The sequence below is a fragment of the Solea senegalensis genome, linkage group LG2, assembly GCF_019176455.1.
Source record: "Solea senegalensis isolate Sse05_10M linkage group LG2, IFAPA_SoseM_1, whole genome shotgun sequence".
NCBI lineage: Eukaryota > Metazoa > Chordata > Actinopteri > Pleuronectiformes > Soleidae > Solea > Solea senegalensis.
The window spans coordinates 35406316-35430087 of record NC_058022.1 but is presented as its reverse complement, the minus strand read 5'-3'; the positions used below and the strand labels follow the sequence as shown (position 1 = coordinate 35430087).

Sequence of the window (23772 nt, the reverse complement as noted above, 5' to 3'; positions counted from 1 at the left end):
ACACACACACACACACACACACACACACACACCTCACCTCGTGTGTGTGTGTGTGTGAGTCTACAATTGTTAAAACATAGCAGCCTTTTCTGACTGGAAACGTAACTTTTTAAAACCGCTCACTCTCCCGCACCAAACTCCATTGAGAAAATCATCAATTTAAGCCCATGGGGACACAGGAGCTGCTGGTCCACTGCTGCCTCGTGTGGTCACTTTGTGTCAGTGTTTTGATCATATTTGATATTCCCGTGTAACGAGAACACTCTCTTTGTCCCCAGCTGGTCGCAGTGTTCGGCAGAGTGGAGCCGGGGAGGACGGACAGTCCCCGGGAGGACACGTCCAACTACTCCAGCCCCGCCCCCAGCCCCGCCCCCAGCCCCGAGCCCCTCCACTACTACTCGCACCTGCACTTCCTGGAGCCGACGAGCGGCGAGATCGAAGTCAACGAGGCCGTCCTCAAAGCGAGTACGTAACAAAGTAACAGGAGTTTTAAAAGCATGGTTAAATATTCAACGTGCAGATTATTAATAATCTGTGTTAATATATGTAGAACAAATAGCAGCTTTAAATGAGCACCTGAAGCAATGCTCAGTCAACACTTTGACTATTTTTATGCAGCTGTGAAAATCGGTGTGGTGGAGTTTTAACGCCTTGTCTGATTATTGTCTTTTTTCTGGTTATTTCATATTATATCTTCTTATTATTGCTGCTGCTGCTTGATTCTGTCTTTATTCTCAGCAGCAACGTGATGGATTCATACATCATGTGTGGACTGTGTAACCATGACGCGTTCAAATGAGAAAAGTTGACCCTGATTGAAAAATACTACTTTGTTTTCACTGGGCTGTGGAAATAAAACGAGGCAGGGTGATTTTTCTCAGGTGAAATCATGCAAAGACGTTAGAACTTGACACGTTTGAGCTCTCGTTGTATCATTTCTCACCATTTTCTCTCTAATTCTGCCTTTCGTTTGGCATTTATTGACTTATTCAGTCACTAAATTGCAATTTAATCATGATTTGAATAACAATACATAATATTCTCATTTTTAACTTCTTCTCCTTGTTATAAAACGTAGTATTTTGACGTTATCATGTGGTAATATTCCACTATGTTTTAAATACATATAAACTTCACATATTTTTATATGTAAATAAAAGCCAGGATTGATTGAACTGAATCCATTTAATATTTAATAAATCTCCTTGTTCTTCATGTTTTCTGATTAGAAATGATGTTTTTATCTTTATTACAGAGAAATTCTGAAAATAGTTGCTGGTTCATTTATTTATTGATGAATCGTTGCAGCTGTAGTTGACTTTATTTTATGATAAGTTAATTCAACAGCAACAGATATACATATACATATATATATATATAAATAAATAAATAAATGACAGTTTGACAAAATGTTATTATTATTATAGTATTATTTTTTTTAAATCTAGCACTTTTGTGTTGATTTCACTTTTAAGAAAAAAAGGATGAAATGAGCATGGATCAGATTTAACCAGGTTTCATGTCATCATCCTGTTAACCCTGTCACCTCCCTCCATCTGTCGTCTATGGAAACCGTGTGACACACACACACACACACACACACACACACACACACTCACTCCTGTCCTCCTCTTAACTCCACTCAGACATTTTTGCCTCCATTCAGGCTCAACCACCTGCCACACACACACACACACACACACACACACACACCACTGGCCCCCCAAGTCCCTGACCTGCGCCCGCCCCTCATCTTTTATCCCCGCCCCTTCACTGTGTAATAACTCGATTATGAGTGCAGCCTGTCAGTGTGTTCAGATCCGGCCGAGCGTTAATGCACTAATTCTCCTCTTCCTCACTCACTCACCTGCTCCACCCTGTTTTTGGGACCCCCACCACCACCCCTCTGTGCAGCCCTGCTGAACCCTGACTAACTCAGTTATCATGTGACGCCCTCAGACTAATGTCATCATTGTGTTCTCTCACTGTGATCATTTATAGTTACACTAAGGTTTGTGTTACTTTGTGTGTCAACCAAAGTAACACATGTTCTTTAATAATAACAAGTGTCACATTTATTAATGTTTATTAACATTTATTAACGTCTAAGTTCAGTTTTCGCAAAACACTCGAATGCTTTGATTGGACTTAATTTAACTTAATGTGATTATTCAAAGTAATCTGATTACAGGAGGCCACAGTTGTCGCAGTGTGGAGAGAGTCATTAACTAATGAGTCAGACAGCACACTGTGTGTGTGTGTGTGTTTAAACAGGCTGATTGGACTTCACATTGGTCCAGTGGGATGATTAGACCAGCATTGATCTGCTGCCACGCACCCATGCACACACACACGCACACACACACACACACCACACACACACACACACACGCTCTTCTAGGAAGAGAAAAGTCCTTATCACATCATCCCATGAGCCTGAGCTGCTCCATCGATCGCCATAGAAACAAAACCATCACCTTGGCCTAAAGCATGAAAACACACACACACACACACACACGTCACACACACTTACACACATGTACATACATGTAACACATTTAACATACACACACACACACATATAGGTATATAACAACATTTAGGCGTCATACGCACATTTTCTTGCATATTTCAGTGGATTTTTCCATTTGTTCCAAACACAAATATAATATTTTCTTGTCAAATGTGATTAATAATATTGATTATAAATAACTTTATTGATATAGCACCTTTTGTAACAATGTTACAAAGTGCTTTACAGTCAAATCAAGCCTAATCAAATGTGTATGTGCCTCGCCAGGTTGTGGTGAAAGGAAACATTTAGGAACAAAAAGGCCAGGAGGAAGGAAAGAGACATGGTACAAACAACATTGATTAAAACTGAAGCGTGTGTCAGATGTGTATCTGCTCACGTGCAGCAGCTGTTACTTCATCTCAACAGCGCTCACTTGTGGCCACAGACGGTAATAACTCCCTTCAGCCTCTCTTGTTTTACGGGCGTGCAAACGGTGGCCGACCTGAGAGAAAAATCCCTGACCCTCGGTGACACTGCAGGAGCCCTGAGAGGTCAGAGGTCAGAGCCAGTGGCCCTCGGGTCACGTCACATGACTGTGAGGAGGCTCTGAGGGCTGAGTGGTGGGAGGATTGATGAACGGTGGACAAATGGAGGACGATTTATGTGGTTGACCTTCAGGTTAATGGACTCTGACTGTGACTGCAGCCTTCAGTGTTTTTACATATTTACTCATGACAAGAATCATTTAACATGGATACAAATGGCACAGCATGAGTCAATATTATTGTCAAAAATAGGTTGTAACAGAGTATTTTTAGATTCTTAAATGTAAATGTATACGATTTTAGAAAATGTACACAAATACAGACAAAAACATGTCGCTAATGTGACAAAAAATGTCCTTATGATACCAGTAAGTAACAAAATATTGTAGTCTTAGAAAAACAGGTTTGTAACTTCACAAAAAACTATTTGCAAAACACAAAATGTTATAAAATGTTATGACGTTTGAAAAACGTGTTATTAAAGCAATAAAAAATGACTTACTGCACCGAAAAAGTAACAAAATGTTGTAATCTTACAAAAACATGTTACTAACGTCACAAACACTTTGCTTAGGATCTAAAAATGTTACGAAACATGATATTAACGCTGTGTAACCAAAACCTAAAAGGTTATGATGTTACAAAAACGTGACAAAAAATGTCATAAGAGGTTAATGTGTAACAAAAACATCCTAAAATAACAAGCAACAAAATATTATCTACAATTCCAAAAAGAAACATCATGTAAATCTTATGAAAATGTGTTGTAACGTTATGATGATCCAAAAACTTCAAAACAAACAAAAGAAACGTTGTCAAAAAATAGCTTTATGCGATAAAAACACGTCAATAACGTCACAAAATCGTGATAAACAAGAATCTTTTTATTATAATCCGGTCATTATAAAACATGTATGACTGGAAAGGTGCAGCTCCCCCTTGTGGCAGTTTAATAAATCACTAGGACTGTATGTTAGGTGAGATACAGTGGAACATGAACAGTTTTCTTATCTTATATTAGTTTTTTATCGCAATAATGCGATAAATCGTCCTGTTGGTGTTTCTATCTTTGTTTTGATGATTAAATTGAGTGACAGAAAGTAACAAAAGATATAGAAATATTAATGATGATTGAATGATCATTCATAAAAGTGATGACACATGTGCTTCTGTGTGTGTGTGTGTGTGTGTGTGTGTGTGTGTGTGTGTGTGTGTGTGTGACCTTCCCCTCTGCTCTTTCCATTCTGACCACGTTAGTCCAGGACCTTGTCGCTGACCCTCCAAAGAGAGATTGATTACAGGAAAGAGAATTTTGTTTGTCTTGCCTTTTCTGTGTTTTGCAGAATCCAATAATTCCTCCCTTCCTCTCTTGCACACACTCTCTCTCTCGTGTGTCTTTATTTCCTCTTCCTGTTGAGTTAAAAGTGAAAACACCACCACATTGAAACCAGCGTGTTTTTCTCTTGGAGGTGGATACATTAGATTCTAAACTGTTCATTTCATATTTGCTTGAAAATGTAAAATAACTCCAAAAATAGCAAAATCATGGTCAGTTAACCATCAGACGACTGAATTCACGTAAATTCTTAAATGTTATAAGTCACATTTTTATCACGTAAGCGTCATCAATTGTTGCTATTTAAACTAACTTTCTCACCTTTTAAGGTAAAAACTAGAATAAATGCCCTTAGAGAGCTTTTGTGATTCTGAAAATCACGTGAGACAAGTAAACGTGCGTATGAAGTTACGATGGAAGTCCAAGAAAAGTTCTTCTCTCTCTTAAAATCTCTGACCTTTCCTGTCTCAGATACACCTCTGCTGGTGAGGAGCAGCAGCGACTCGGCGTTGGTCCCGCCTCATGAGACGGCGCACACGTGGACACCTGAGGACCACGGGACCAGGTCTCCTGAAGTGGTGAGCGTATTTCATCTATTTATCTACTGAATGTAAATAGTTTTGTCATGTTTTAAAGTGTGTTTTTATGTCTATGACTTTTTCTCATTGTTGAACATTATTTTCTGACTGAAAACTGAAGTTTTTAAGTCGTTCACGCTCTCGCACCAAACCCCATAGAGAAAATCACTGATTTAAGCTCACATGGACACAGGAGCTGCTGGTCCACTGCTGCCTCGTGTGGTCAACATTCAAACTTGTGGAACAAACAGATGGAGGCAGCAGTGGATGGACACTTCCTGTGTGGCGTGACGTTAAAATCACTGATTGTCTCTCTGGGGTTTGGTGCAGGAGAGTGAGCGCTTTAAAAACCTCCGTTTCCTGTTTGTAAAAGCTGCCAAACAGCGAGAAAATGAGGCGAGACTGTTGTCAGAGGGCGACGATCGTGACTTAATCCATTTTTAAGTGTAGTACATACGTCTGGGGACAAACGGGCTCTTGTGTGTGTGTGTGTGTGTGTGTTGTCTGGTACGTGATGTTCCCTCAGTGAAAATGAAGAGAGAAACCTCAGTGAATGTTGCCGTGGTCGCTCTGTGAAGCCTCAGGCTGTACTTTAAAAGGGTCGGCTCTTTCAGGCCACCACTGAGAACCCTGTGTGTGTGTGTGAGACACACACGGAGTCCCCTTATCCACCCCTGCTGTGTCCGACTCAGCAAGGAAACTAAACAAAAGATACAGTTAAATATCCACATTTTTCTTGCTTTAACTCACTGGTTTCCCCTGTTTTGTTCTTTTATTCACACAATCTCAGAGATTATGGCGTGATTATGGCAGTATTGTGGCCAGATTTGTACGGTAAAGGTCACGGGCAGGTCAACGCGTCAAAGTGTGAGTGATAATTATCGGTGTACGTGTACAGTAATGTAATTAAGACTGGAGGATTAATGAAGTTTGTCAGTGTGTGTGTGTGTGTGTGTGTGTGTGTGGAGGCCGTCACAGCTCGTGGGCATATCGAGTCCGAGGCCTGATGGACTTCCAGAAATCAATACACTATCACTTCATCGCTGTACTTCTCCTCACACACACACACACACACACACACACACACACACACACACACACACACACACACACACACACACTGAAATCCAGATGAAGTGTAATTACGGCCGATAGAGTGATGAATATACGCGACATGTGCCTTTAATTGACTCTGCTGCCAGCTGTGATGAAGGCCAAGGTCGGTCCCCACGTCTCCGTCTTTGATGTCCTCCTTTATCAGGCGACTGAAAGACACACGGACTAAAGGCCGAGCGTGAGATTCACACGCCGCCGCCTTTAAAGTATAGAAACGTGACGTTTGTACGTAATTTAACAAGGAAAAAAATTTTTTGCCACTTTCAGATTACTTGAAAAACACGTTCACTGCTTTATTTCACCCTTAAACAGCGTTTTCTGACTGACAAAAATCACATTTGTGTCGCTTTTTAAGCCGCTCACTCTCCCACACCAAAGCCCATAGAGAAACTTGGTGATTTTTACACCACAGCACACAGGCGCTGTTGACGCGCTGCTGCCTTCTCTATGACGTTCACATGTGTTGTTTCTGTAATTCGGCATGTGAAGTCCTTCATCCAGATTCACGTGATGACACAGACTCGCCGGACGAGGCTGCGGTCGCACAGCAGCTCCTGTGTCGACGTGGGCTAAAATCGCTGCTTTTCTCTATGGGGTTTGGTGCGGGGAAAGTGAGCGGAAAATTTGACTGTTTTCAGACAGAAAATGCCGTCTAATAACAAAGTAAAGAGGCAAACATGTTCTTAAGATCACATAGACCTTAGACACAGCTGTGTGTGTCTGTGTCTGTGTGTGTGTGTGTGTGTGTGTGTGTGTGGCAGTCAGGTGATGTGATGGATATGATGAGGGTCAGGTCGCGCCGGCTTGCAGACTGAAGCTGTGATCCTGCAGTGTGTATACACACACACACGCTATTCCTCAGCCGGCTGACATGTAGCACATGACTACAGCAGTCGGAGGAAACACACACACACACACACACACACACACCTCATTACTCATGGAGCTGACATCAGCCACACACACACACACACACACACACCTCATCTCTCATATCCTTGCACACCGCCCGCTCTGTCACTCAGACTACAAACACCTCGCAATACAGACACAGAGTGTGTGTCTGTGTGTGTGTGTGTGTGTGTGTGTGCAACACAATAACAGAGCAGACAACCTGCTCAGACAGGTTTCACAAATTATTTTAACATTCACGCCGACACCTTCAAACCTGCCACTTTCACATTTCTCACAAATCAAAGCGTGCGTGCGGTCTGTAATTTCGGAGCGCGTATTCCAGACGCTAACAGTCGGGAGTCTTGATTTTTATTTTTTTTTGAAACGGTTCAATTTGAAAACAGTCAAAGGTAAAGTTTTGTCGGTGTGCGCTGCTGTCACTGACACTGTTCTATAACTTAAGAATATGTGTTGTTGTTTTTTTAGCTCTTAGACTAAGGTTTGTAAACCGCTCACTCTCCCACACCAAAGTCCATAGAGAAAATCAGCGATTTTAACTCGCGGGGACGCAGGAGCCTCGTGTGGTCACTTTGTGTCACCGAAATTAGCCGAAGTAACAAAATAATACATTTGAACTTACTGGTGGAGGCAGCAGTGGATCGACGACGCCTGTGTGCTGTGACGTTAAAATCACTGATTTTCTCTATGGGGTTTGGTGCAGGAGAGTGTGAAACTTCTGAAGTGTCATGAACATGGTGAACTGAATAATGAAAATATTTAAATTGCATAAATTACGGCGAGGTGTGAGGTGCTGTCACTTTATCCACTTTTTTAGCTGTTAGACATTATTTTTTTAACAGTTAACTGAGGTTTGGAAACTGCTCAAACTTTCACACCAAACTCCATTGAGAAAATCAGTGATTTTAGCTCACAGAGACACGGGAGCTGCGGTTCAACTGCTGCCTCGTGTGGTCACTTTGTGTCACTGAGGTTAATCTGAACGAAGGTTTTCAAATGCTGAATTTTACAAAATATAACATTTTAATTTATGGATGCAGCAGTGGGTCAACAACTTCCTGTGTGCAGTGATGTAAAAAAATCGCTGTTTTCTCTATGGGGTTTGGTGCAGGAGAGTGTGAAACTTCACTTTCATGCTAGAAAGTGCCAGTAAATTAATATCCAATATCAATATTTACTCTTCAAAAAAATAAAATAAAGTGGCGAATAAAATAATAAAAGATTAAAGCTCCAGTATGTTTGCTTCCTTGTGTGCAGTGGAAGTAGGCGGGGCTGTCACTTGTGCTGCCTTTATGTCCACATAAACAGGGATTATAATCCACACTGGGCATTACGGCGTGATCCTTTTAATTTTAAAGGCAGGTTTTTGCTGCTTATTTCCATAACGCACACACACACACACACGGACACTATATATATACATATGTACGATGAAGTCGTAAAAACTTGTTTTTCGACACACTAATGGCATCGCAGGAAGATGCACAGCAACAATGGAGCCTCCAGCTCATCCCTCTGACCCCACACACACACACACACACACACAGGGTAATCTCCCACTGCCCACATAAGTGGGTCAGTATTTGTTCAGTCAGAATAAAGTGTGTGTGTGTGTGTGTGTGTGTGTGTGTGTGTGTGTGTGACAGAGCGAAGACTCGGCAGAGTCGATACTTGGAGGTAACATTTTCAGTTTATTGTGTCGTTGTATGTTTACTGTGTGTGTGTGTGTGTGTGTGTGTGTAGTCGGGGTGTGGTGGAGCCCCTTTTTTCTTCATCATTAGCACGGGTGACACAATGAAAGTGACGAGGCAGAAGAACCTAATCCACTCTTTATTCCCTCGCACAGTTTACTTGAACGACACTTTGACGCCGTCTTCTTCTGTCTCCACCTTTTTCTTTCTCCTTATTTTATTGTGCTTTTATTGATTTATTGATTTATTTCTGTTCTTTTTTAAGAAGTAGAGCCTTGCCTGACACGGGGGCAGCAGAGATGGAGGGGGAGGGAGGGAGGGAGGGGAGGTAGATAGAAACATACAAAGACAGAGTGAAGGAGAGGACGGCCGCGTCCGGCGGTTATTGTCTCCGCAGAGCAGAGGTGATTGGTGGCGACGGTGGAGTGTTTTGCGTTCATGCGTTTGTTAGTTTATGAATAATGTGGATTTTGTTGTGTTTTTGTTCGCTCACAGGAAATCAACCATGTTCTGAAAGGAGCGCTGGAGCGACTGCGCACGGACGACGACTCTCCGCCCAGGATGAACAAGGTCAACTTCAGGTAAGAGGAGACGTGTGAACGTGGATGGAATTACTGCATTTGTTCAAATATAATACACAAAATAACATGGATATAAATATTGAAAACATCAGGTTGTTTTTGTGTTAAAGGCCTTGTTTACAGCCCAAATCTGATCTTCCTGACCAACTGTTCACATCATATATCACACAAGTCATCAGATCTGCGTGGATTTCTGTATCAGTGACAGTTTCTGGTCTTTGAAACAGGTGACGGTCACTTCAGGTCCAGTTATTTCCACATGAATTCTCACGTAAATCCCGTAAACGAACAACTTGGACGAGAAAACGCGATAATGATGTAAAACTGAAACGCTATAATCGTGTTTTTATTTACAGTGTAAGTGTCGCGAAATCCACAAACCTGAGGCTCTGCTGCTGTCCATCAAAAACTGGCTCCGCCCTTCAGACACTTCCTCCAATGATCACACAGAATCCCTAGCATCCACGCCCCACTCCCAGGGAAGCCGAGCTTCTGGAGAAGTGATTGCACGTTTAGTGTTGAAATACTGTAAATAGAGGAAGGCGGAGCTTCCCTCTCTGCTGTTCTACAGTGACAGGCCACGCCCCCCGGAAAAAAACCCAAGTCGTCTAAACAAAAGAAACAAAATGGACGTCATCTTTGTTGTCGCTGCGTGGTAAGCAGAAGACCGAGACGTTCAGATTACAGCAAATCTGTAATAATCCCCAGTGACATATTCCGATTCCAGTTTAGTTTAAGAGACAGATGGTGACTTCTCTCTATATTATTTATTATTATTTTTATTCCCCGTGTTTTTACACTGCAGTGGCGTCTGTGGGTGATTGCCGTGGTAACAGATGGTTGTTGTTGCTTAGTGGGAGCTCAAACCACGGCGCGGAGCGAGGGCGGGGTCGTCACGGAGTCCCCGCCTCGCTCCGGCGTCACAGAGCAAAGTAAGAGCAGGAAGTGTGACTCCTCCTCCTCCTCGTTGACTCTGAGTGAGATGTTTGTTTGTGTTTGTGTCGACGGCTGAGACGAGCTATTCTGATGTTAGCGTGCTGCGCTAACAAGCTACAGCTGCCTGTGATGAGCTTGTTTGTGTCACCATTTGTTTTTCTTTTTTTATGTGAATGTAAATGAGCTGTGTGTGTGTGTGTGTGTGTGTGTGTGTCCTGGTTTGATTGTTTACCATCATTGAAAGTAAGTGTGTGTGTGTGTGTACACGTGTAATCTCGTTCCATAATGGATGTAAATTTGATGCATGTGATTTCAATTTAAAAGAGAAGGTGACAACAGGAATACAAATCGTGTCGGACACGCTGACCTCGTCAGGACCGCTACCGGTCGCCATGGAGACCAAATACACACAGTTCTTTTCTCATATGTCTCCATCGAAGCTCAGAGTTCTTCCACGCTTCTTTTTCTTCTTCTCATAACTTCTGCCGTCCACGGCTCAAAGTTCTCGTTCTCCTCGTCCTCTCGTCTCCTCACACTCGTCCTCCCTCACCATGCTTCAAAGTTCTCGTTCTCCTCATCCTCTTGTCTCCTCACACTCATCCTCCCTCATCACCCTTAAAATCCTCCCTCACCATGCTTCAAACTCACCTCGCCTCCCTCACCATGCTTCAAAGTTCTCGCTCTCCTCGTCCTCTCGTCTCCTCAGCCTCGTCCTCCCTCACCATGCTTCAAAGTTCTCGTCTCCTCACACTCGTCCTCCCTCATCATGCTTTAAAGTTCACGCTCTCCTCGTCCTCTCGTCACTCAAAGACTTCCGTTCACCACGTCACAGACACTCTGGTCAGGACATCAGGACAAGTCGGTGATGAGTTGTTGCGCCACAGATGGACGTGAACCCCCCGCGCCCTCTGCTGGAGCACGTGGGAACGACATCAGACAGTCTGATGCGCATCCAGACTGCAACATCTTTAGTTTCTGAGTCTGTTTCAATGAGCAACCGTTTCATTTGACTAGTTTCCACGACAGAGGAACATAGAAGACTCGTCTTCAACTGCTGTGATCCTCATCATCCTCATCATCATCATTACCTGTCTCTCTCTCCTCGTTTATCTGCGGTTCACAGTGAGGAGCTCCCTCTGTCTCATCGCGGTCCGTCTTTTATCTGCCGCTCAGTGAAGTGTCAGTGAAGCCCTGGAGGAAACAATGCAAATGTTATTTGAAGAACTTTCTCACAGAGACGTTGATTTCATGTCAAATATGTAAATATGAAGCCGGAGTTTAAAAAAATCTAAATATGGAAACTCTCCATGGGATTGGGAACATTGTTTTTTGGGGTGATTTTTGTAAATATTCCAAATTGGAAACCTTCCCTGGGAATTAATCTGAATTCTTTCAACGCTATTCCTGACACTGAGCGAGTTCAGAGGTCATCAGGGAGTGTCTCCACGGTTTTTGGTTCATCTGTGTCACTGTTTCACCATGTTTGTGTCATAGGAGGCAACATTCTAACACTGTTCCACCTCTGGTTGGAGGTTAGGGGGCATCTGAGCTGTGGTTGTGGGCGGAGCATAAACAGAGATTGTGGTGTCGTGAGGCTTTTTAAAGACTGTTTTTGGATATTGTTGTTTTTGTTATTTTACAGCACCCTGACCAGGACTATGGAGTTCCCTGCTGACCGAGGGCCTCTGGGAATCCATGTGGTCCCGTACTGCTCCTCTCTGAGTGGACGGTAACACACACACACACACACACACACACTTGTTGTGTTGTCTTGTTGCCTGTAAACATATATGATTGTGTGTGTGTTTAAAGGAGCCTGGGTCTTCATATCAAAGGCATCGAGGAAAACAGTCGCTCCAAGAAGGAGGATCTCTTCAAAGAGGGCGAGTCCATCGTCCAAATCAACGACACGCCGCTGGAGGACAAGTCCTTCGCAGAGTAAGCATGAGCTGATGAGGAGTGGATCGGCGAGGTTTTTCTGAAGCATAGATGTGATTAGTTCAGTTAAGAATATGTTTCCTGACGTTTTGTAAACCACTCACTCTCCCGCACCAAACTCCATACAAAAAATCAGCGTTTTTAGCTCGCGGGGACACAGGGGGCTGCTGGTCTGCTGCTGGTCTGCTGCTGCCTCGTGTGGTCACTTTGTGTCACTGAGGTCAATCTAAACCTTGGTTTTCAAGTGCCGAATTCACAATATAACACGTTTGAAGTCACCGATGGAGGCAGCAGTGGATCGACAACTCCTGTGTGCTGTGACGTCAAAATCGTTGCTTTTCTCTATGGGGTTTGGTGTGGGGCGAATGAACCTTCGTTTCCAGTCAGAAAAGGGTTGAAATTGTCCATTTATTTGGTGAATCTTTTGTTTCGTGTCCCTGCTGGCAGCCATTTTGTGTCTCATCACATTTAATAGGGTTTTTATCAGTGTTTTTGTAATGTTTTTTAATAATCAAACAATAGAACACAAACAACTCCCCAGAAAAGAAAATAGATGTTGTGTCAGTGATGGGGTTTAGGAAGTAAACACCCTGTGTATAACATGTTTTTGTGATGTTGGTGTGTTTGCTCCCACTCACGCGCCACAACAATAGAAAGAAACCTCGCTTCCTGTCGTCTTTAACCCTCCGTCTGCTCCCACTCGACGTTCTGTCCTTGTTTCCAGTGACAAACTTAAGAAGAGATTTCCTCCTCTGGGTTCATTTAAATCATGCACCTTATTTTGAAAATGTCAATTTCTGACTTCCTGTCCGACTTCTAGGTCACAGGAAGTGTTCCGCCAGGCCATGACCTCGTCCTCGTCCTCCCACGTTCGCCTGGAGGTCCTGCCCGTCGCCAACAAGCTGCGCTACGAGAAGAGCCTGATAGGCCAGTTATTCACCGGCGACATCAAAGACCCCGCCTCCAAAACTAAGAGTCCGCTGCTGGTCCGGGCCTTGCAGCCAGAACCCAAACCGGAACCCAAGCCGGACTCCAAACTGAGCCAGGAGGTGAGGAGACCAGGTGCACGTTCCAGACCTCCAGATCCAGCACCGGTGGAGCTCCAGCCTGGTCCTTCCTCTCTGGACAGAGTCTCTCCGGCTCCTCCCACCCGAGCGGCGAGCTCCTCCCCTCAGCCCAGAACCCGCAGTCAGAGTCCAGCGAGCAGCAAGAGTCCAGTTTCTCCAAGTCTGCCCAACATCAGCGGCAAGAAGCCGGGCAGACGGATCAAGATTGACCTGAAGAAAGGTGAGGTTTCTGTGAGGGGGCGCTCGTGTGTATGCAGCAGCAGAGCAGGGGCGGGTGGAGACGAGGCTTGTTTATCCGTCAATCCATTTTTTTTTCATTTATTCATTATTATACTATTTAATATTTTTCATTTTTTATTTAATTTTTTTTATATATTTCCATTTTTAATATTTGTTTTAAATATTTGAAATAATTTTAATTTTTTTAACTTATTTTTCTTATTTTTTACATTTATTGATTTATAGAATTCCCGTCTGAAACTTTTGGTGGACACGTCGTTGTGTTTCAGTCCAACTCCGAGTTCCGCTCCAAAAAATGAATTAAAACAAACTCATTTTAAAAAGAAAAAGTCAAAACAAAATAAAAACGGATGAAAAACTCTTTTTTAATCTTGAACAGTTTGTTTAGAGTTTAAAATCACACTTTTGTCTTTTTACATCTATACTTCCTGTCGCTCGTGGTGAATCAGACCAGCGAGCGTCGCTTCTCTTCCATCTAAACTCACATGTCGTCACTTCTTCTGTTCCCTGATCCGTCTGAAACACGTCAATAATCACACACACACACACACACACAGGTGAAAGGATTGTAGAAATTGCTCTCTCTCTCTCTCTCTCTCTCCATTATTGTTCATTTCTTTTCATCCCTGCCATCATCTTCTTCTTTTCCCTCCTCATCCTCCTTTTGTTTCCCTCCTCCATCCTTTTCACCTGAGGTGAGATCAGAGTGGAGGATATTATGGGCTGTTCTAACACCCTCTCCCCTGGCAACAGGCATCTCTTTCTCTTCTGTGGGTGATTGACAGGCGGCGAGGTTTAAGGTGCGCTAATGTAGGGCAGACGACGGCTTAGCTCAGGGAGCAGATAGCATCGCTCGCCCCCCGCTTTTAGTATGCGGCGCTGGCTTTAGCGCACGCACACACACAAAGACACACGCACACAGACACACACACACACACACACACAGAGAGAGGGACACATTTCACTCATGGCTTGGGGCTCGCAAGGCCGTGAAAGAGGGAGAAGGTGGAGGCTCTGGGGCGTCATGGCTGTGTGTGGCCTCACACACACACACATAAATAAATAAAAACACACAGGTAAACACTGGATCACACACACATACAGTACATGCACACACACACACATGCACACACACACATGCACACGCACACACACACACACATACACACACACACACACACGCATGCACACACACACACACACACACCGCACACACATGCATACACATACACACATGCGCCCACACATCGTGCACACAACACATGCACACACACACACATACACATGCGTGCACACAAACACATGCACCCACACATATGCGTGCATGCGCGCACACACACACACACACATGCGTGCATGCCCACACGTGCACACCCACCGCACACACACACACACACACACACACATGCATGCACACATCGTGCACACACATGCGCCCACACATACCGCACACACATGCACACATACACACATCGTGCACACAAACACATGCACACAGCACACACACACACACACACACACACACACACACAGGATCAGGATAATCTTTGTCACCTCCTCAGGGACAGAAGCTAAAGGAATCAAACCTCACCTTCTTCTCTCTTCTTTCTTTCCTTCTTTCCCTCCCCTTCCCTCCTTCCTCCCTCCTCCTCTTCCTCCTCCTCCCTTCATCAGCCACCTCTCGGGCCACTCACACGTGAAATTAAAGGCAGAATCTGTCTAATGCAGCCGTCTCCTGGCTGAAGCCCCCGGAGGGAAACACCAGGCCCTTAAAGAGTAGTTAATGTGAAGGATGATGTTTAAACTGCAGGACATGAGACGAGGAAGAGGAGGAGGAAGAGAAGGAGTGATGGAATAAGAAGGGGACAAAAAAAATCAATTAAAATGAAATTAAAAAGTCATAAATTTCATAATTAAGTCTTGTCTTCCGGGGGATTCATGTCCATATTAATGCTCTTTCTCTCCCACACACACACACACACACACATACACACACACACACACACAGGCGCCGAGGGCCTGGGCTTCACCGTGGTAACCAGGGACTCGTCGGTCCACGGACCAGGACCCATCCTGGTCAAGAACATCCTGCCGCGAGGAGCCGCCATCAAAGACGGACGTCTGCAGCCCGGAGATCGAATCCTGGAGGTATGACCGCGACCACGTCTGTGCGGGATTAGATTAGGATTATCTAACAACACAGGTCCATTCTGCTGTCAGTAGTGGTGGTGGTGGTAATAGTAATGGTTGAGGTAGTAGAAGTTCTAGTAGTTGTAGTTCTAGTAGTGGTAGTCGAAGCAGTGAACTCAGTGTTGCCTCTGCTGGTTAAGTTGAGTAAGTGTCATTGTGTGTGTGTGTGTGTGTGTGTGTGTGTGTGTGTGTAGGTGGCGTGGACATGGCGGCCGCAGTCAGGAGTTGGTGGCCATGCTGCGCGCAAACAGGGAGAGAGTGTGTTTGTGTTGGTGTCTCGACAGGACGACGTCTTCCTGCCACGAGAACTGGTACGACACACACACACACACACACACACACACACACGTCCTCCTCCTCCTCCTCCTCCTCCTCTCTCTCCTTCATCTTTGCTGTGTCACTCATGTTTTTTGTGGTCGTCATTGTTTTGTTTTTTTTGACGTGTCCTTGACCCACTGCACGCTCCTGTCTTCCTGTCCCACTCTGCTGTGTTGATACAGCCACGCCACAGGAAGTCACGCACACACACGCACACACACACACACACGCACACGTGTTACGTGAGCATTTACCTGTCGCAGCTGACGGGGTCAGGGGTCGCGTGTAGCTGACACACAGTTTTATCAATAAACACACACACACAGAGCGGTGACCTCTGACCTCTGTACATGATGTTTCTGCCTGTGCACTTTTATTCTCTCTCCTCTGTTCTCTATTGTTCTTCTACTTCAATGAGCTGAGATTGAAGACACACACATACACACACACACACACACAGTCAATCTTGAAGCTACATCAGAGGATTAGGATTACCACATGTGGAAACTTTTTTGGACACCAACTTTTAAAAGAAAAGCCAGAATTCTGAGATTTAAGTCATAATTCAGACTCTCTTTCTGAATTCTGAGAGGAAAAAAACAATTTAAATCTGAGATTAAAATCAGAATATTGACTTTAATCCCATAATTCCTGACTTTTTTTCTTAGAGTTCTAGGATTCATTTTTTTCCTACTTTCCCCTCAGAATTCAGTATTCCATGTTTTCCTCAGGTTTCTAAGATAAAACAGAATTTAATCCCAGATTTCTGTGTTTTTCCCTCAGAATTCTCACATTTCTATTTACTAGTTTGATTTTTGTTTTTACTTTGTTTGATTAATGTCAGAAATCTAGGATTCTGACTCATATCTGAGATTGCATACGTTTCCCTCATTAACGTCTCGTCAGAAGGTTCGATGTCCCCTCACACACACACACACACACACACACACACAGGTAATCTGAATAAAAGCCTATATGTCCTGTAAACGTGATAATCTGATTCAACCCGTTCACAGACTAATTTAATCTCTGATCATGTAGGATAAAATGATAGTCTTGTTCTCTAATATTCTGGATAAGTAGCATCATGATGTTTTTTTAACACCAGATTAATAATCCTAAAACAAGTGAGTTTCTCTTCTAAATTTGAGTCGAGTCTTCATTTGTTTATTTTCTAAATGAAAACAGTTAAAGCTAAAGTGTGGAGCGACCATTCGTCCTCAGAAGACGAAGACGAGGAGACGTGGACCAGACCATCTGGACGGTCAGAGCGTGGGCGAGCTCATGAATATTTAACAAACCCACACACACACACACACACACACACACTAATAAACAACAACAACAACAACAGCAGCAGATGCAAATCACCAGTTCATTATCACACTTTTGCATCTGCTGAACTGAACGAGCTGAGAATAAACTTTACTTATTTATTTAGAATTATTTTATCAAGTTTGTCGTCGTTAGAACTTTGTTTGTTTTTATCGCGACGCCGTGTCCGCCGTAAATCGCCGCTAACACAAACGTAACCACGGTGATTGACCCGTTATTACTCTGGACTGTGTGTGTGTGTGTGTGTGTGCGCGCGCGGATACAGAGGTCAGTCCGCACATGTTTGACCCTCAGAGTCTAGAGGTCACGTCACAGGACGAGAGGTCGACGAGCAGAGAGTGACTCTGTCCTCCGTTTGTCTTCTTTCTGATCTGTCCTCTGACACTGTGTGTCCCCGTCCTCCGTTGTCCTCCGTTGTCCTCGGCTGTCCTCCGTCGTCCTCCGTTGTCCTCTGTCGTCCATGACTGTTTTTGGCCTGAAAGTCTTTAAAACTGGTCTCATGTTTTTTGAATTTAAGCCCCGGTGGAAGGTTCCAGTCGTCTCCGTGGTAACCGACCACACTGTCTGTCTTGCTAACGTCTTGTTAAGGGATTTGATGGAGTCGTTGATATAATTGTGGAGGAAGAAGAAGAGATTGAGAGAAAGTTTCCGCGTCTGAAAAACACTTTTCAGCATAAATAAGATTACGAGTTCAAAACGTTGATAAGAAATATGGAAATATTTAAGTTCATGATAAAAGATTTTTACATCATTATCACACAAGAGAGAACTGGCCACACGTCGGAGGTCGTGCACAGATTACAGATTATGTCATCTCTGTCATGCCGTCTTTTTAATCCACGTTTAAACCTCATTCCGATCAGTAGCTAATCGTCACATGTCCACGTGCGGCTTCTCAGAGACACCTGGGATTTCTGCGATGGCACAAACCGCTGGCGTAACCGTGGCGATGCGCTCGCTGTTCAAGGAAACCTGAAACTTTTGTGACATCACACAGACTTATCTGTCAATCAGTCACTTCACTTTTCTTCTCCCCTCCCTCTCTCTCTCTCCCTCTCCCTCCCCTCCTAAAGGTGTACAGCGGCGAGGACGCAGACATTAAGACGATTAATTGGCTCCTCCTCCTCGTCCGTCGTCGTGCGGGTGTGAGATCTCATCTTAATTGAATGTCGCTCTCACCGCTAATCTCAGCGCTTTATAAAAAGCCCCATTTACAAATCCTCAGCGACAAAAGCCTCAGTGTAATCGTCTCCCCCCTCTCTCCCCCCTCTCTCTTCCACCCTGGGGTAAGAAAAAGCTCCTCTTTGTTTCCTCATTTGTGTTTTTGAAGAGCGAGCTCTTTCTCCCCGCGGCTAAAAGCTTGTTAAAGAGAGAGGAGGAGGGGCCACAGCGCGGGGCCACAGCGCGGAGCCACGGGGTCTCAGACGCTATCTGCCCCCCGAGCTCAGGGCTTTAGGACACTGTGTGTGTGTGTGTGTGTGTGTGACAGATAGATTTAAATATAAATAAATAAACAGGCTTTAATAACCTCGCCGTGTGTTGCTGTCGGATCAGAGGAGGATTTAAAAAGAAAATCAGCGTCACAGGACTTTAGTGAAACAGTTAGAAAAGTCAGTGATGAACTCTGACGACGAAGACCAGGTCCAGGTTTCGCTGAGTCTCTCAGAATCACCCAGCGTCTCCTCCGGCCCGGAGGCTTTTCAGCACGCTGGTGTTTTAATTAAACAAACCCAGGCGAAGCAGAACAGACATGGGGACATGGGGGACAGGAGGACGACGAGCTGGAGGACACGTTTGTCAACTGTATCTCAGAACTCAAGTTTGTAAAGCGCTCACTCTCCTGCACCAAAGCCCACAGAGAAAATCAGTGATTTTAGGAGCTGCTGGTCGACTGCTGCCTCGTGTGGTCACTTTGTGTCACTGAGGTGAATCTGGACGCATATTTATAAACACACATCAGTGGATCATCAAACACTCCCGTGTCACTGGGACGTTAAAATGGTTTTCTCTCTGGGGTTTGAACCTGAACTATCGCAGTTAAACCCGTGACAAGTGTTTGTTATTTATTTCCCTGATATATATGAATGAATGAATGAATGAATGAATGAATGAATGAAGCTTCCAGCTCCTTTCAGCCTCGGCACACACACACTTAACCTTTCTTTCCTCCCTCCCCTGTAATGACAATAAAGCCTTGGACTGAAGTGGTTTCGCGGCGCCTCTCGTCCTCTCGTCCTCTGGTCCTCTCGTCCTCTGGTCCTGCTTCTCCTGCCATTTCTTTTTCTTTCTTTTTCTTTTTTAAACCCCCGCTCTCCATTTTACCTTCTAATCACAGACATTTCTCCTTTCTTTTCTTTCCCTCCTCCGTCTCATTTTTGCTGCACTGATGCTGTTACCGCCGCCGCCGCCATGGTCATTTTCCTTAGATTAAATAGCAGTGGGTGCGAGACGCAGAGAGAGAGGAACCTGTAGAGAGCAGAGATGGAGCACGAGGAGGAGGAGGAGGAGGAGGAGGAGTGAAATCCCAGAGAAGGGAGATTGAGAGATTAAGTTGAAATGTAAAGAGTGAAGAAGGAGGGAGGGAGTGTGAATGAGACGTGGGTTTACCTCAGGGATGGGTTATTACTTTTAAATGCTCCTCTGCGCCACCGTCTACCATCCTCTCCTCTCTCCTCTCTCCCCCCTCCCCTCTCTCCTCTGTCCTCTCTCTCTTCTCTCTTCTCACTCCTCTCTCTTCTCTCTCCTCTCTCCTCCTCTCTCTCCCTCTCTCTCTCTCTCTCTCTTCTCTCTCTCTCTCTCTCTCCTCTCTCTCCTCTCTCTCCTCTGTCTCTCTCCTCTCTCTCCCTCTCCTCTCTCTCCTCTCTCCCCTCTCCTCTCTCCTCTCTCCTTCTCTCTCTCTCTCCTCCCTCTCTCTCTCTCTCTCTCCTCTCTCTCTCTCTCTCCTCTCCCCTCCCTCTCCTCTCTCTCTCTCTCTCCTCTCTCCCTCTCTCCTCTCCTCCCCCCTCCTCCTCCTCCCCCTCTGTGCTGCAGGAGGAAGTATGAAAAGGTTATTATGTTTCCTTTAGAAACGTCTGCGCCTTTCATCTCCAAATGGAATAACCTCTCTACAGTAGCTTTCTTCTTCTTTTTCCTCACGACACCTTCATCTCTATTTCCTGAACACACACCTGCTCCTCTCTCCTCCTCTTATTTCCTACTTTCCATCCTTTTCTCACATCAGATTCTAATCTCTAATCTCCAGTTTCCTCTGCGAGGCAAAGGGATGATGGAAAGAAATAATCTGGACCCAAAATAACGAAAATATTTTCACATGAGGAGAGTCTTCATCAGAATCAGAATCAGAATCAGCTTTATTGGCCAAGTATGTGAACACATACAATGAATTTGACTCCAGCACATGCTGTACATTAAACATAAACATCAACATAACTTAATATACATTCAACTTGAAAGAACAAAGGACAACAAGAACAATAATTTAAAAAGAGTGTAGTACAAAGTGAATAAATCATGTGTCCAGAGGTCCGGTCTATTTTTAACTATATATACTGTATTTATGTATATAAAAGATAGTGAATAAATAAACTGATCAAGTATTCATTAGTGTGACGGCCTGGGGGAAAAAATGTGTTCATATGTGTTAGATTTCTGAGGAAACTAATGAATAATCTTACGAAAATCTAACCAGAAATGTTGCATGATACACAAAAACAACTGTGTAATAACCAAAATGTAATATTACAGAAACATGTTCATTTCATGTCACCAAAGAGTGTTAGAGTTTATGAAATGTGATAAAAATGTGGAACAAATATTACAAACAACTTTACGTGACCAAAACATGTCAAAATTGTACAAAAATATCCATAAAGTTGGTACAAATGTTACTAAAAACATTGTGTGATCAAATAAAAGTTGTAGAAAGTGTTTTAAAGATACAACTCGAAAAAACTTATAATGCAACAAAACCATGTAAACTTGACAAAGTCCTGGTGTTACCAACTACTTTCTAATTTATTTGCAATGTCACAAAAATATGGTAGAAATGTTACAAAAAGTGACAAAAACATGTCACTAACAATACAACTAAGTACTTGTGTTACTATATTATGTAAAAACAAAAATGTTACTTATATTAACAACACATTCTACAATATGTGTTGCAGAGCTAAGACATCATTTCAATGTCCCTCACGCAAAATCTCCATGTACTCACACACATGTATATTTAACCTGTGATGCATTGGTTTGACTTCAGTGTCCTCTCACGCGTCTCTGCGTCCTCTTGTCTTGCAGAAAGGCGAGGAAGTGACCAGCGTGGTGTTGGAGGACGGCAGGGAGCAGCTCATGTACGAGATCCCTCTCAACGAGACCGGTTCTGCCGGACTGGGCGTCAGCCTGAAGGGCAACAAGTCCAGAGAGACCGGGGAAGACCTGGGCATCTTCATCAAGTCCATCATCCACGGAGGAGCCGCGTACAAGGTGAACAGACTTTATCAAACGTCATTTTTAAACACTTTACTCTCTCACACCAAACCCCATAGAGAAATCTGTCGCTTTAACATCACAGCACACAGGAGTTGTTGATCCACTGCTGCCTCCATCAGTAAGTTCAAATGTGTTCTTTTGTTAATTTGGCGTTTGAAAACCTTTGTTCAGATTAACCTCAGTGACACAAATTGACCACACGAGGCAGCAGTAGACCAGCAGCTCCTGTGTCCCTGTGAGCTAAAATCACTGCTTTTCTCTATGGGCTTTGGTGCAGGAGAGTGAGTGCTTTATAAACTTGTTATTTTTGCAATGTACCTTTTAAATATACATTTATTTCCAACTCATTTAAGTGTCAAACATCTGCTAATTGATTTTTTTATACTCTACAAAGTGGATTAAGTAACTAAAAGTAACCTCTATCCCCAAAGAAAAAATCTAAATGTCTTCTCACATTTTATGTTTGTGCTAATGTGTTATTTTTTTGTGCGTCTCATTCGTGCTATTTGAATATAAAAAGATTCCGTATCGTCTCTAAATGCCTCATTAGGCTTTTCTGCGATCAGAGCGACGGCAGGAGCTCCTTTTTAAAAATACATCAAACATGAGGAATGTGAAGCATCTCCAGAGACGCGGGACTCGTTCTTTTGACTCCGTGGAACAAAAGAGAGAATCAGCGGAACCAGAATCACCATATTCCCCCCCTCCTCTCGTCTGTCTGCTACTTCCTCCTCTCCCTGACATTTCCTCTTATCTCTTTTGGACTTCCATCACATTTCCTGCCTTTCTTGGAGGACCGCGACCCTTCTCTTGACTTGTCGTCGTCACATCAGCGCCGCACGAGTCTTATCTTCATCACTCAGCGCTCACTTCACGTCCTCAGTGCATCAGGAAGAAATAAAAGAACAAACACAAATCAGCCTGTTTCAGCGTATCTGCAACACAGCACGCTGCTCTGGGGTCTGCACAGTGTGAGGAGGATAAACAGCTGGTCTGGGATCAGGCCGCGCACACTCACACACTCACACACGTCGCTCTTCAGACCAGTGTCGGCCTGGATATCGCTACGACTCCACCACCACTGTTTTTCTGGGCCAAGATATCACATGAGAGGGGAAAAAGACACGGGAAAGAAGGGAGGGAGGGAGCGTGTTGACAGACGACAGCAGGTGAACGAGTGTGAGGAGGGACGGAGGGAGGGAGGGAGGGAGGCGATCTGAGTGTCGAACAAAAGTGGAAGGAGGCGGAAAAAATGAGAGAAAATTGAAAAGTGAGGATTCTCAGCAGGAACACAACACATGAGGGAATATGAGTGCGTGTGTGTGTTTGTGTGTGTGTCCTCGTGAGGACCAAACACAACATATAAACCATAGAAATAAAGGACATACATACACGTTTCAATGCTTTTTAAAGGCTTTTTCAGACTTAAGGTAAAGGTTTAGAGAACACATTAGGTCTAGGAGTGTCCCCACAAAGGCTGCTGTGCAAGAATGTGTGTGTATGAAGACCAAAAAAACATATAAACCACAGGAAATTAGGACATTTTGGCTGGTCCTCACAACTTTAAAGGCTTAAGGTTAAAGTAAGGGGTTAGAGAATGCCTTATGTGTGTGTGTGTCCTCAATAGGACTGCTGTACCAGAGTGAGTGTGTGTGTGTGTGTGTGTAAGTGTGTCAGTGTTGAAGCTAATGAAAAGCAGCTAAAACATCTGATGACACGCCACAGCATCACTCACTCACACACACACACACACAGCAGGAGGAGACGAGGAGACGAGGACGTGTCTCTCAGAGACTCGTAACCTATTTCCATTAAAGAGTTTTAGCTTCAATTATACATTTAAAAAAAACCCGGCTTCATCCCTCATGTGTCATGTGATCACTGATGTTGTCATGTGATCATTTTTAAAGAAAATACATTAACATTGAAACATGAAAAAAGACGCACGCTGAGATTAACACATGATTTTTTCATCATGTTCTCACA

The 23772-nt window shown here is 43.9% G+C and overlaps 1 protein-coding gene across 1 annotated transcript in view; it reads left to right on the top strand.

Annotated features, from left to right (window-relative positions):
• The window catches only part of LOC122783475 (partitioning defective 3 homolog B-like), a 137072-nt gene that overhangs the window by 25470 nt on the left and 87830 nt on the right, over window positions 1–23772 (top strand). The window contains 11 exon segments of the mRNA XM_044048302.1: window positions 279–465; window positions 4868–4974; window positions 9189–9274; window positions 11853–11939; window positions 12023–12148; window positions 12969–13435; window positions 15464–15619; window positions 15840–15851; window positions 15854–15886; window positions 15889–15956; window positions 21595–21780. Coding sequence (XP_043904237.1) covers window positions 279–465; window positions 4868–4974; window positions 9189–9274; window positions 11853–11939; window positions 12023–12148; window positions 12969–13435; window positions 15464–15619; window positions 15840–15851; window positions 15854–15886; window positions 15889–15956; window positions 21595–21780 — 1515 coding nt within the window.